Below are 15243 nucleotides of genomic sequence, written 5' to 3' on the forward strand. Positions count from 1 at the left end.
CTCTCTGGTATCCTCCCCGCATGGACTGCGCTCTCTGGCATCCTCGCGGCCAGACTGCACTCTCTGGTATCCTCCCCGCATGGACTGCGCTCTCTGGCATCCTCGCGGCCAGACTGCTCTCTCTGGTATCCTCCCCACCTGGACAGCACTCTCACCAGCATGAAGATACAAGAAGGCGCAGTCATTCCAATGATTATACAAGTGAACAGAGACTGAATAAAATGTAGGAGAAAAGCTACTGACCCAAAAAGCCGGGATCCCCACAATAATATACATTAGGCACACAGAAGATTTCTATTATTTTGGGGATCCCGGCGTTTTGGGTCAGTAGCTTTTCTCCTACATTTTATTCCGTTTATATTTATACTGATTGCAGGAGTGCCCCTATTTCTGTTGAGTGGTGCCCTCCTGGGTCTTATTAATGTCTTGTACAAGCGAACAGAGACGTAATTTATCGGCACTCATTGGCAGTGGTCCTTGCAGCCCTGTACATGTGGTACCTGCTCTCACTTCACTCGTCACTTTCTTGGCAGGCGCTCTCACGGGAGGTGGGTTGCTGAATCGGCAGAGTGTGGACGGTTATGTGGATGGCTGTCATGGGTGTGTCAGAGGCTGCACACCGTTGTTCTGCATCTGGCTGCAGAAGGCCTCAGCAGTTTGCTTTGCAGACTTCTTCCTGGCCCTTCCGACTATTATCCAGTGGCAACCTTCCCACGACTCTAATGGACACACCTGGACCTGGGTGTTTATGACTCCCAGATTGCTGCTGGGAGTTACTGGTGATATTTCTATTTTCCCCCGTTGAGGCTTGGAGCTGTATTTCTCTCTGAGTCTACTCAAGTTAAGTGTTCCCCTTGTTTGTCTATCCCATCTGTCTTTAGTTATAGTGGGGATCAAACAGCAGCACCCCGTTCTTCCCTAAGCAGGGCTTACTGCTAAGGTCAGGTACGGATTAGGTATCCTGCTCGGCAATCGGTGCTGACCCTATATACAGACTCTTAGGACAGCCAGGGTGAGGTTAGAGCTACCTAGGGGTCGCAACTCCCCTAGTGTTTGGGCTCCCGTCCCCTTATCCCTTTATGTTGCACTTAGTCTTTGCTACACTGTGCGTGACAATGGCATTTGATTTGAATCTCCTTTTATAAGTTACAATAGAAGAAAATATTTCAATCATCAGAAGTAAAAAGGCCACAAACATGGAAAATCTAGAGCTTTGCTGGCATCTGGGGGGCTCTCAAATGCTCCATCTGCAGCTGGGAGTCCTGGCAGTGAGAACACCATGATATAATGGGGAACCCCACAGCTCACACTGTGCACCAGTCCACACCTGACCAGCAGGTACACAAGCGACACCGATCTCCCGTCCATGGATCCAGTGCTACCATTCACATAAAGTGCGTGTGGTGGGGCTAGGGGGCAGGAGGGACCCGCTGACCCCCATCATCCCAGGAGTTTCTTGTGGTCGCTGCTGAGGGTCTGCTCCGCTCGGGGGGAGGCTGGCGTAGCGCTCGTACAGTCCGAGGAGAGGGATTGTTTCTTAGCAGGAGATTGCGACAAAGCACAATACCACAGGAAGATGAAGAGACCTGAGGGGAGGAAAAGGCAGAGCGGCCATTACTGGGAGAAAACATCACCTACGGGCATTCACTGTCCATACAGTCAGCTGGAAGGTTGGCACCATACGAGGTCTAGTTGGTTATCACTGCATGGGGGCCTTCAATACATGGGGTTCAGGGGGTTACCACCGCACAGGGCCCATCACGCACAAGGGCTTGGTGCTTACCAGACAGGGCCATTACCGCTTGGGGGTTACCACCGCCCGGGGGCTCAGGAGCCATCACCATATGGTGCCTCGGGGGTTACCACCGTATGGAGCCATCACTGCACGAGGGCTCGGGGGTTACCACTGCACAGAAGCCACATGGGGGCTTGGGCGTTACCACAATACTGGGCCTCGGGGGTTACCGTCGCACGGGGCCTATCATGCACGGAGGCTCAGGAGTCGCCACCACAATGCAGCCATCACCGCATGGGGGCTAGGGGGTTACTGCTGCACAGGGCCATCACCACACAGGGGCTATCACTGTACGAGGGCTCGGGGGTTACCACATGGTGGCCATCATTGTACGGAGGCTCAAGGGTTACCACATGGGGGTCATCACTGTACGAGGGCTTGGAGGTTACCACACGGTGGCCATCACTGTACGAGGGCTCGAGGGTTACCACACGGTGGCCATCACTGTACAAGGGCTCGGGGGTTACCACACGGTGGCCATCACTGTACGAGGGCTCGGGGGTTACCACACGGTGGCCATCACTGTACAAGGGTTTGGGGGTTACCACACGGTGGTCATGACTGTACGAGGGCTCAAGAGTTAACGCTCAAGGGTTACCACTCAGGGGCCATCACTGTATGAGGGCGCGGGGGTTACCACACGGGGGTCATCACTATACGAGGGCTCGGGGGTTACCACACGGTGGCCATCACTGTATGAGGGTTTGGGGGTTACCACACGGGGCCATCACTGCATGAGGGCACTGGGTTACCACACGGAGGCCATCACTGTACGATGGCTCGGGGGTTACCACACGGGGGCCATCACTGTACGAGGGCTCGGGGGTTGCTACACGGGGGCCATCACTGTACGAGGGCTCGGGGGTTACTACACGGGGGCCATCACTGTACGATGGCTCGGGGGTTACCACACGGGGGTCATCACTGAATGAGGGCTCGAGGGTTACCACACGGGGGTCATCACTGTACGAGGGCGCGGGGGTTACCACACGGGGGTCATCACTGTACGAGGGCTCGGGGGTTACTACACGGGGGCCATCACTGTACGAGGGCTCGGGGGTTACCACACGGGGGCCATCACTGTACGAGGTCACGGGGGTTACCACACGGGGGCCATCACTGTACGAGGTCACGGGGGTTACACTTATTCTCACTGTAACAGATGGAAAGAAACAATTCATAGCTTGCAGCAGCATGGTCCGCGCTCCTCCTGGTATTTGAGTGATGGGTTATTCTGCAATGTCTTTATTGTCTCTACAAAACCCCTCTAAAATTGTAAAGTGCTGCCGAATATGTCAGCGATATAGAAATTAAAATTATTATTAATTCTCCCGTAGAATTCATGTTTCTCATTAGTCGTCAATAATTCTGCACACAGGGAAATTCGAAGAAAAGCCGCACGGTGGCGACTTCTATTCAAGATTCATCTTCTGGGCTGATGGCACCGGAGACCATCAGTGATAACGTAACCAGACATGCAGACGGCTGATAACCCCGCACAGTATATATACAGCAGACACGCAGATGGCTGATAACCCCGAACAGTATATATACAGCAGACACGCAGACGGCCGATAACCCCGCACAGTATATATACAGCAGACGGCTGATAACCCCGCACAGTATATATACAGCAGACACGCAGACGGCCAATAACCCCGCACAGTATATATACAGCAGACACGCAGACGGCCGATAACCCCGCACAGTATATATACAGCAGACACGCAGACGGCTGATAACCCCGCACAGTATATATACAGCAGACACGCAGACGACCGATAACCCCGCACAGTATATATACAGCAGACGGCTGATAACCCCGCACAGTATATATACAGCAGACACGCAGACGGCTGATAACCCCGCACAGTATATATACAGCAGACACGCAGACGACCGATAACCCCGCACAGTATATATACAGCAGACGGCTGATAACCCCGCACAGTATATATACAGCAGACACGCAGACGGCCAATAACCCCGCACAGTATATATACAGCAGACACGCAGACGGCCGATAACCCCGCACAGTATATATACAGCAGACACGCAGACGGCTGATAACCCCGCACAGTATATATACAGCAGACACGCAGACGGCGGATAACCCCGCACAGTATACATAGAGCAGACATGCAGACGGCTGATAACCCCACACAGTATATATACAGCAGACACGCAGACGGCCGATAACCCCGCACAGTATATATACAGCAGACACGCAGACGGCTCATAACCCCGCACAGTATATATACAGCAGACATGCAGACGGCCGATAACCCCGGACAGTATATATACAGCAGACACGCAGACGGCCGAACACCCCGCACAGTATATATACAGCAGACACGCAGACGGCTGATAACCCTGCACAGTATATATACAGCAGACACGCAGACGGCCAATAACCCCGCACAGTATATATACAGCAGACACGCAGACGGCCGATAAGCCCGCACAGTATATATACAGCAGACGCGCAGACGGCCGATAACTCCGCACAGTATATATATACAGCAGACACGCAAACGGCCGATAACCCCGCACAGTATATACAGCAGACATGCAGACGGCCGATAACCCCGCACAGTATATGTAGAGCAGACACGCAGACGGCCGATAACCCCGGACAGTATCTATACAGCGGACACGCAGACGGCCGATAACCCCGCGCAGTATATATACAGCAGCCACGCAAACGGCCGATAACCCCGCACAGTATATATACAGCAGCCACGCAAACGGCCGATAACCCCGCACAGTATATATACAGCAGACACGCAGACGGCCGATAAGCCCGCACAGTATATATACAGCAGACACGCAGACGGCCGATAACCCTGCACAGTATATATAGAGCAGACACGCAGACGGCCGATAACCCCGCACAGTATATATAGAGCAGACACGCAGACGGCCGATAACCCCGCACAGTATATATACAGCAGACACGCAGACGGCCGATAAGCCCACACAGTATATATACAGCAGACACGCAGACGGCCGATAACCCCGCACAGTATATATAGAGCAGACATGCAGACGGCTGATAACCCCGCACAGTACATACACATCAGACACGCAAACGGCCGATAACCCCGCACAGTATATATACAGCAGACACGCAGACGGCCGATAACCCCGCACAGTATATATACAGCAGACACGCAGACGGCTGATAACCCCGCACAGTATATATACAGCAGACACGCAGACGGCCGATAACCCCGCACAGTATATATACAGCAGACACGCAGACGGCCGATAAGCCCGCACAGTATATATACAGCAGACACGCAAACGGCCGATAACTCCGCACAGTATATATACAGCAGACACGCAAACGGCCGATAACCCCGCACAGTATATATACAGCAGACGGCCAATAACCCCGCACAGTATATATACAGCAGACACGCAGACGGCCGATAACCCCGCACAGTATATATACAGCAGACACGCAGACGGCCGATAACCCCGCACAGTATATATACAGCAGACACGCAGACGGCCGATAACCCCGCACAGTATACATAGAGCAGACATGCAGATGGCTGATAACCCCACACAGTATATATACAGCAGACACGCAGACGGCCGATAACCCCGCACAGTATATGTAGAGCAGACACGCAGACGGCCGATAACCCCGGACAGTATCTATACAGCGGACACGCAGACAGCCGATAACCCCGCGCAGTATATATACAGCAGCCACGCAAACGGCCGATATCCCCGCACAGTATATATACAGCAGCCACGCAAACGGCCGATAAGCCCGCACAGTATATATACAGCAGATACGCAGACGGCCGATAACCCCGCACAGTATATATATACAGCAGACACGCAAACGGCCGATAACCCCGCACAGTATATACAGCAGACATGCAGACGGCCGATAACCCCGCACAGTATATGTAGAGCAGACACGCAGACGGCCGATAACCCCGGACAGTATCTATACAGCGGACACGCAGACGGCCGATATCCCCGCGCAGTATATATACAGCAGCCACGCAAACGGCCGATATCCCCGCACAGTATATATACAGCAGCCACGCAGACGGCCGATAACCCCGCACAGTATATATACAGCAGACACGCAGACGGCCGATAACCCCGCACAGTATATATACAGCAGACACGCAGACGGCCGATAACCCCGCACAGTATACATAGAGCAGACATGCAGACGGCTGATAACCCCACACAGTATATATACAGCAGACACGCAGACGGCCGATAACCCCGCACAGTATATATACAGCAGACACGCAGACGGCTGATAACCCCGCACAGTATATATACAGCAGACATGCAGACGGCCGATAACCCCGGACAGTATATATACAGCAGACACGCAGACGGCCGAACACCCCGCACAGTATATATACAGCAGACACGCAGACGGCTGATAACCCTGCACAGTATATATACAGCAGACACGCAGACGGCCAATAACCCCGCACAGTATATATACAGCAGACACGCAGACGGCCGATAAGCCCGCACAGTATATATACAGCAGACGCGCAGACGGCCGATAACTCCGCACAGTATATATATACAGCAGACACGCAAACGGCCGATAACCCCGCACAGTATATACAGCAGACATGCAGACGGCCGATAACCCCGCACAGTATATGTAGAGCAGACACGCAGACGGCCGATAACCCCGGACAGTATCTATACAGCGGACACGCAGACGGCCGATAACCCCGCGCAGTATATATACAGCAGCCACGCAAACGGCCGATATCCCCGCACAGTATATATACAGCAGCCACGCAATCGGCCGATAAGCCCGCACAGTATATATACAGCAGATACGCAGACGGCCGATAACCCCGCACAGTATATATACAGCAGATACGCAGACAGCCGATAACCCCGCACAGTATATATACAGCAGACATGCAGACGGCCGATAACCCCGGACAGTATATATACAGCAGACACGCAGACGGCCGATAACCCCGGACAGTATATATACAGCAGACACGCAGACGGCCGATAACCCCGCACAGTATATATACAGCAGACACGCAGACGGCCGATAACCCCGCACAGTATATATACAGCAGACACGCAGACGGCCGATAACCCAGCACAGTATATATACAGCAGACGGCTGATAACCACGCACAGTATATACACATCAGACATGCAGACGGCCGATAACCCCGCACAGTATATACACATCAGACATGCAGACGGCCGATAACCCCGCACAGTATATATACAGCAGACATGCAGACAGCCGATAACCCCGCACAGTATATACACATCAGACATGCAGACGGCCGATAACCCCGCACAGTATATACACAGCAGAAATGCAGACGGCCGATAACCCCGCACAGTATATACACAGCAGAAATGCAGACGGCCGATAACCCCGCACAGTATATATACACATCAGACATGCAGACGGCCGATAACCCCGCACAGTATATATACAGCAGACGGCCGATAACCCCGCACAGTATATACACATCAGACATGCAGACGGCCGATAACCCCGCACAGTATACACACACAGCAGAAATGCAGACGGCCGATAACCCCGCACAGTATATATACAGCAGACGGCAGATAACCCCGCACAGTATATATACACATCAGACATGCAGACGGCCGATAACCCCGCACAGTATATATACAGCAGACGGCCGATAACCCCGCACAGTATATATACAGCAGACGGCCGATAACCCCGCACAGTATATATACATCAGACACACAGACGGCCGATAACCCCGCACAGTATATACACAGCAGAAATGCAGACGGCCGATAACCCCACACAGTATACAGTATATACACAGCAGACACGCAGACGGCCGATAACCCCGCACAGTATATATACAGCTGACACGCAGACGGCCGATAACCCCACACAGTATATACACAGCAGACACGCAGACGGCCGATAACCCCACACAGTATACAGTATATACACAGCAGACACGCAGACGGTCGATAACCCCGCACAGTATATATACAGCTGACACGCAGACGGCCGATAACCCCGCACAGTATATACACAGCAGGCACGCAGACGGCCGATAACCCCGCACAGTATATATACACAGCAGAAATGCAGACGGCCGATAACCCCGCACAGTATATATACAGCAGACACGCAGACGGACGATAACCCCACATAGTATATATACAGCAGACACGCAGACGGACGATAACCCCACATAGTATATATACACAGCAGACACGCAGACGGCCGATAACCCCTCACAGTATATATACAGCTGACACGCAGACAGCCGATAACCCCGCACAGTATATATACAGCAGAAACGCAGACGGCCGATAACCCCGCACAGTATATATACATCAGACACGCAGACGGCCGATAACCCCGCACAGTATATATACAGCAGACATGCAGACGGCCGATAATCCCGCACAGTATATACACAGCAGAAATGCAGACGGCCGATAACCCCGCACAGTATATATACAGCAGACACGCAGACGGCCGATAAGCCCGCACAGTATATATACAGCAGACACGCAGACGGCCGATAAGCCCGCACAGTATATATACAGCAGACACGCAGACGGCCGATAAGCCCGCACAGTATATATACAGCAGACACGCAGACGGCCGATAACCCCGCACAGTATATACAGCAGATACGCAGACAGCCGATAACCCCGCACAGTATATATACAGCAGACATGCAGACGGCCGATAACCCCGGACAGTATATATACAGCAGACACGCAGACGGCCGATAACCCCGGACAGTATATATACAGCAGACACGCAGACGGCCGATAACCCCGCACAGTATATATACAGCAGACACGCAGACGGCCGATAACCCCGCACAGTATATATACAGCTGACACGCAGACGGCCGATAACCCCGCACAGTATATATACAGCAGACACGCAGACGGCCGATAACCCCGCACAGTATATATACATCAGACACGCAGACGGCCGATAACCCCGCACAGTATATATACAGCAGACACGCAGACGGCCGATAACCCCGCACAGTATATATACATCAGACACGCAGACGGCCGATAAGCCCGCACAGTATATATACAGCAGACGGCCGATAACCCCGCACAGTATATATACATCAGACATGCAGATGGCCGATAATCCCGCACAGTATATACACAGCAGAAATGCAGACGGCCGATAACCCCGCACAGTATATATACAGCAGACACGCAGACGGCCGATAACCCCGCACAGTATATATGCAGCAGACACGCAGACGGCCGATAACCCCGCACAGTATATATACATCAGACATGCAGACGGCCGATAATCCCGCACAGTATATATACACATCAGACATGCAGACGGCCGATAACCCCGCACAGTATATATACAGCAGACACGCAGACGGCCGATAACCCCGCACAGTATATATACATCAGACACGCAGACGGCCGATAACCCCACACAGTATATATACAGCAGACATGCAGACGGCCGATAATCCCGCACAGTATATATACACATCAGACATGCAGACGGCCGATAACCCCGCACAGTATATACACAGCAGAAATGCAGACGGCCGATAACCCCGCACAGTATATATACAGCAAAAGGCCGATAACCCCGCACAGTATATATACACACATCAGACATGCGGACGGCCGATAACCCCGCACAGTATATACACAGCAGAAATGCAGACGGCCGATAACCCCGCACAGTATATATACAGCAGACGCGCAGACGGCCGATAACCCCACACAGTATATACACAGCAGACACGCAGACGGCCGATAACCCCACACAGTATACAGTATATACACAGCAGACACGCAGACGGCCGATAACCCCGCACAGTATATATACAGCAGACACGCAGACGGCCGATAACCCCACACAGTATACAGTATATATACAGCTGACACGCAGACGGCCGATAACCCCGCACAGTATATATACAGCAGACACGCAGACGGCCGATAACCCCGCACAGTATATATACAGCTGACACGCAGACGTCCGATAACCCCGCACAGTATATACACAGCAGACACGCAGACGGCCGACAACCCCGCACAGTATATATACACAGCAGACACGCAGACGGCCGATAACCCCACACAGTATATATACACAGCAGACACGCAGACGGCCGATAACCCCGCACAGTATATATACAGCTGACACGAAGACGGCCGATAACCCCGCACAGTATATATACAGCAGACATGCAGACGGTCGATAATCCTGTACAGTATATACACAGCAGAAATGCAGACGGCCGATAACCCCGCACAGTATATATACAGCAGACACGCAGACGGACGATAAGCCCGCACAGTATATATACAGCAGACACGCAGACGGCCGATAAACCCGGACAGTATATATACAGCAGACACGCAGACGGCCGATAACCCCGCACAGTATATATACAGCTGACACGCAGACGGCCGATAACCCCGCACAGTATATATACAGCAGACACGCAGACGGCCGATAACCCCGCACAGTATATATACATCAGACACGCAGACGGCCGATAACCCCGCACAGTATATATACAGCAGACGGCCGATAACCCCGCACAGTATATATACAGCAGACGGCTGATAACCCCGCACAGTATATATACAGCAGACACGCAGACAGCCGATAACCCCGCACAGTATATATACAGCAGACATGCAGACGGCCGATAACCCCGCACAGTATATATACAGCAGACACGCAGACGGCCGATAACCCCGCACAGTATATATACAGCAGACACGCAGACGGCCGATAATCCTGCACAGTATATATACATCAGACATGCAGACGGCTGATAATCCCGCACAGTATATACACAGCAGAAATGCAGACGGCCGATAACCCCGCACAGTATATATACAGCAGACGGCTGATAACCCCGCACAGTATATATACACATCAGACATGCAGACGGCCGATAACCCCGCACAGTATATATATACAGCAGACACGCAGACGGCCGATAACCCCGCACAGTATATATACAGCAGACGGTCGATAACCCCGCACAGTATATATACATCAGACATGCAGACGGCCGATAACCCCGCACAGTATATACACGGCAGAAATGCAGACGGCCGATAACCCCGCACAGTATATACACAGCAGAAATGCAGACGGCCGATAACCCCGCACAGTATACAGTATATACAGCAGACACGCAGACGGCCGATAACCCCGCACAGTATATATACAGCAGACACGCAGACGGCTGATAACCCCGCACAGTATATATACAGCAGACATACAGACGGCAGATAACCCTGCACAGTATATATACATCAGACACGCAGACAGCCGATAACCCCGCACAGTATATATACAGCAGACACGCAGACGGCCGATAACCCCGCACAGTATATATACAGCAGACACGCAGACGGCCGATAACCCCGCACAGTATATATACAGCAGACACGCAGGCGGACAATAACCCAGTGTGCTGGGTATACTGTGGTATATATACAGCAGACACGCAGACGGCCGATAACCCCGCATAGTATATATACAGCAGACACGCAGACGGCCGATAACCCCGCACAGTATATATACAGCAGAAATACAGACGGCAGATAACCCCGCACAGTATATATACAGCAGACACGCAGGCGGACAATAACCCAGTGTGCTGGGTATACTGTGGTATATATACAGCAGACACGCAGACGGCCGATAACCCCGCATAGTATATATACAGCAGACACGCAGACGGCCGATAACCCCGCACAGTATATATACAGCAGAAATACAGACGGCAGATAACCCCGCACAGTATATATACAGCAGACACGCAGGCGGACAATAACCCAGTGTGCTGGGTATACTGTGGTATATATACAGCAGACACGCAGACGGCCGATAACCCCGCACAGTATATATACAGCAGACACGCAGGCGGACGATAACCCAGTGTGCTGGGTATACTGTGGTATATATACAGCAGACACGCAGCTTGCTGATTATCCCACACAGTGTATAATTATATATATACATACACATACAGTCAGGCCCAGTAGTGAATCCTAGTGATTACAGCTCTGCATGCCGCTATTTGGCAATTGAAGTGGAGACTTTCTGTTCAACCCCTTTAATTAATCCTGAAACCTCCTGTGAAACGCTTAGGAACGGCAGCCACTGTACTACAAGTCCTCCTCATATTAGGGGCTCAGGAGTAATTGGACAAATTCACTTTCTCATGAATAAAATGTCCATGTTTAACTCTTCTAAGAGAATCCTTTGTACTATGACGGCCTGAAGTCTGGAGGTCATGGACGTCACCATTGCTGGTCTCCATCGGTGTGAGGCTTTGCAGCAATGACGGCCTGAAATCTGGACTGATCTAGACTGTATCCTTCTGTTAATACATCCTAGAATTGCATTTGCCTTTTTTGCTGCTGCATCACACTGTTAACTCAAGTGCAGTCTGTGATCTATTAGTATATCCAAGTCTGTTTCACACGTGCCATTGCTTAGTTCTATTCCTCTCATTCTATAGATGTAATTTTTGAATTTTCGATTTTCTTGCCCAGATGTAGAATCTTGCACTTCTCCCTGTTAAATACCATTCTATTAGTTGCTGCACAATCATCAAAGAGGGCGATGAATTGAAGGCAGTGTTCAATACCCACGATGGTTACTATGAATACCTAGTGATTGCCTTTTGGGTTATGCAATAAATTGACTTTTACCTGCTTAATGATGGAATAATGAGGGAAAAGCCCATGCAGCTCATGTATGAGGGTCTGAGATAATTGTCCAATTACTTCTGGTCCACTTAATAAGAGGCAGCTCCATATTACAGAGTTGTAATTCCTGAACCCGTCCTCCCATCAGGATGTGAATCACTCAGAGTGAAGCTGAAAGTTGGCACTTTATGCCCAGATTGGTGATAGGACCGGATCTGGAATGTGTTCTGGTAAACGGCTAAAATGTCAAAACTTGTGACACCATCCAAAGATTTCTAGACCTGTGTGTGGGTGTGTGTACATATATATACACACACACACACACACACACATCACACGTTTGACCAGTGACCTCCGTTACGTGGAGCAGTCACACGTCTCAACCGTGGCCTCCATCACGTGGGGCAGTCACACGTCTCACCCGAGGTCTCGATCACGTGGAGCAGTCACTCATCTCACCCGTGGCCTCACATGGGGCGGTCACACATCTTACCCATGGCCTCCAACACGTGGGGCGGTCTCGTGCCACCAAACACAAGGTGTGCCTGACCTGTGGTGACGGGGATTGATGGCTCACCTTGCAGGGCGTTCAGGATGCTGAACAGATACTGGGCCGCCAGATACAGGGCTCCGTAGGAGAAGAAGGCCAGAGCCCATGGCAGCCCCAACATGCAGCTGAGCCCAAGCAGTGTGACACAATGGCGGTTCTTCTCTGCCCGCGTGTGTGCAGACAGTCTCAGGACGCGGCGGGTCATGGCCACCATCATACAGGCATTAAACAGGAGGATGGCGGCACAGAAGCTCAGGTTCAGCACCTGGTGGACGATCGGCTTCGTCAGCCAACAACTGCGAGAAAACAGAGCACAAATCAAGTGAGAGTCCGAGGACGAGTCGGCCACGACGATGACCGGAAGAACTCACATGGTGGCGGTGGAGTTAGGGGACGTTGATCGCTCCACCTGGAGGTGATAAACACCGTAACTCTCCAGATCCATCACCATCACCATGGCCACAATGAGGAGCGGGACCCCTGCCAAAGACACCACAAGGTTCAGCATCTGCCCCGGACCAACACATACTGGACAACACAAGCCAGGACTCACCCCAGCCCACCAGGGCCAGACGTACGGTGGTGACCGCGGAGGCCAGGAACACCTTCACCACCAGACGGTAGAGATTGAAGCCTTCAATGGCCATCCAGGAGAAAGTGCAGAGCAGAGCAAGGTGCAGAACAGCTGCAGAGCCAACACAGAGGCTGTGCTCCTGCAGAGCTCCCAACACGGCGCTCAGAATGAAGCTCAGGTCCAAGAGCAGCACGGCCACCAGCAGGTTCACGTGGATCTGCAACGTGGGGTTCCCCAGCACTTTCCTGCCCAGAAAAAGTGTGACACTCCTACACTGCACACATGTAACACGTCAACGTGCAGCACACAGGCGTGAAACACGTCAGCACTCAACACGTCAGCGCGCAGCACACATGCAGGTAACACATCAACAAGTCAGCGGGCAGCACCCTATACCTGGAACAGAAGATCCAGATGACGGTGAAGAGGCAGGAGAGAGCGGAGACGCTGCATCCGGCAAATGTCAGGACCGACAGCGACACCAGATGAAGCTCAGAGATCAACTCAGGAGGGCGCTAAACGACAACACAGCTTAGCGGGGGTTAGGAAGGGTTTGTGGGGGTCCGGGTGGTGTAGGGTTTATGGGGGTCCGGGTGGTGTAGGGTTTGTGGGGGTCCGAGTGGTGTAGGGTTTGTGGGGGTCCGAGTGGTGTAGGGTTTGCGGGTTTGTGGGGGTACAGGTGGTGTAGGGTTTGCGGGTTTGTGGGGGTTCGGGTAGTGTAGGGTTTGTGGGGGTCCAGGTGGTGTAGGGTTTGTGGGGGTCCAGGTGGTGTAGGATTTGCGGGGGTCCAGGTGGTGTAGGGTTTATGGGGGTCCAGGTGGTGTAGGGTTTGCGGGGGTCCGGGTGGTGTAGGGTTTGCGGGTTTGTGGGTGTTCGGGTGGTGTACGGTTTGCGGGGGTCCAGGTGGTGTAGGGTTTACGGGTTTGTGGGGGTTCGGGTGGTGTAGGGTTTGCAGGGGTCCGGGTGTTGTAGGGTTTACGGGTTTGTGGGGGTCCGGGTGGTGTAAGGTTTGCGGGGGTCCGGGTAGTGTAGGGTTTGTGGGAGTCCGTGCGGTGTAGGGTTTGTGGGAGTCCGGGTGGTGTAGGGTTTGTGGGTGCTTTTCCGTAACTCACCATTAATAAAGCAAAGTATGTCAGGTGGTTACATCTACAGTCTGTGCCCCCCGCCACGGGGTCTGAACGGCAGCCATCTGTCCTCCACTGTTCTGACAACTCTGTGGGAACAGACATGTGATCAGTTGTCACTACTGAGATATTGGATAATGCCATCCCCAAGAAGTTACCCAAAACCAGCAGGAGGCGCCACTCACCATCCCAAAACACGCAGAACAGAGACAAGTTCACCTGGGGTGAAAGAATGGGAAATGACGAGTCAAATGCCAGTGTATATACAGAAAAAAGTATGTGCCCCCCACATGCTAGATATATTCCACCTCTATACCTATCGCCTGTCACCTCCTGCCCTCTCCCGCTCCCACCTCTATACCTCTCGCCTGTCACCTCCTGCCCTCTCCCGCTCCCACCTCTATACCTCTCGCCTGCCACCTCCTGCCCTCCCCCGCTTTCACCTGCCACATCCTGCCCGCTCTTGCTCCCACCTGAC

General features: G+C 52.3%; 1 protein-coding gene across 2 annotated transcripts in view; it reads right to left on the reverse strand.

Annotated features, from left to right (window-relative positions):
• Positions 1–1121: 1121 nt before the first annotated feature.
• LOC141078350 (adhesion G-protein coupled receptor G1-like) overlaps positions 1122–15243 on the reverse strand; it is a 65003-nt gene continuing 50881 nt past the window's right edge. For both annotated transcript variants that reach the window (XM_073565087.1, XM_073565086.1), the window contains 7 exons: positions 14951–14984; positions 14754–14854; positions 14038–14156; positions 13621–13886; positions 13439–13547; positions 13095–13363; positions 1122–1586 (listed from right to left, as the gene is read on the reverse strand). In XM_073565087.1, the coding sequence (XP_073421188.1) occupies positions 1441–1586; positions 13095–13363; positions 13439–13547; positions 13621–13886; positions 14038–14156; positions 14754–14854; positions 14951–14984 (1044 nt within the window). In that variant the 3' untranslated portion in view covers positions 1122–1440. The remainder of the gene's footprint in view (positions 1587–13094; positions 13364–13438; positions 13548–13620; positions 13887–14037; positions 14157–14753; positions 14855–14950; positions 14985–15243) is intronic.

This window comes from Dendrobates tinctorius, unplaced genomic scaffold, assembly GCF_039654945.1.
Source record: "Dendrobates tinctorius isolate UK_male_01 unplaced genomic scaffold, ASM3965494v1 ptg000538l, whole genome shotgun sequence".
NCBI classification, from domain to species: Eukaryota; Metazoa; Chordata; class Amphibia; order Anura; family Dendrobatidae; genus Dendrobates; species Dendrobates tinctorius.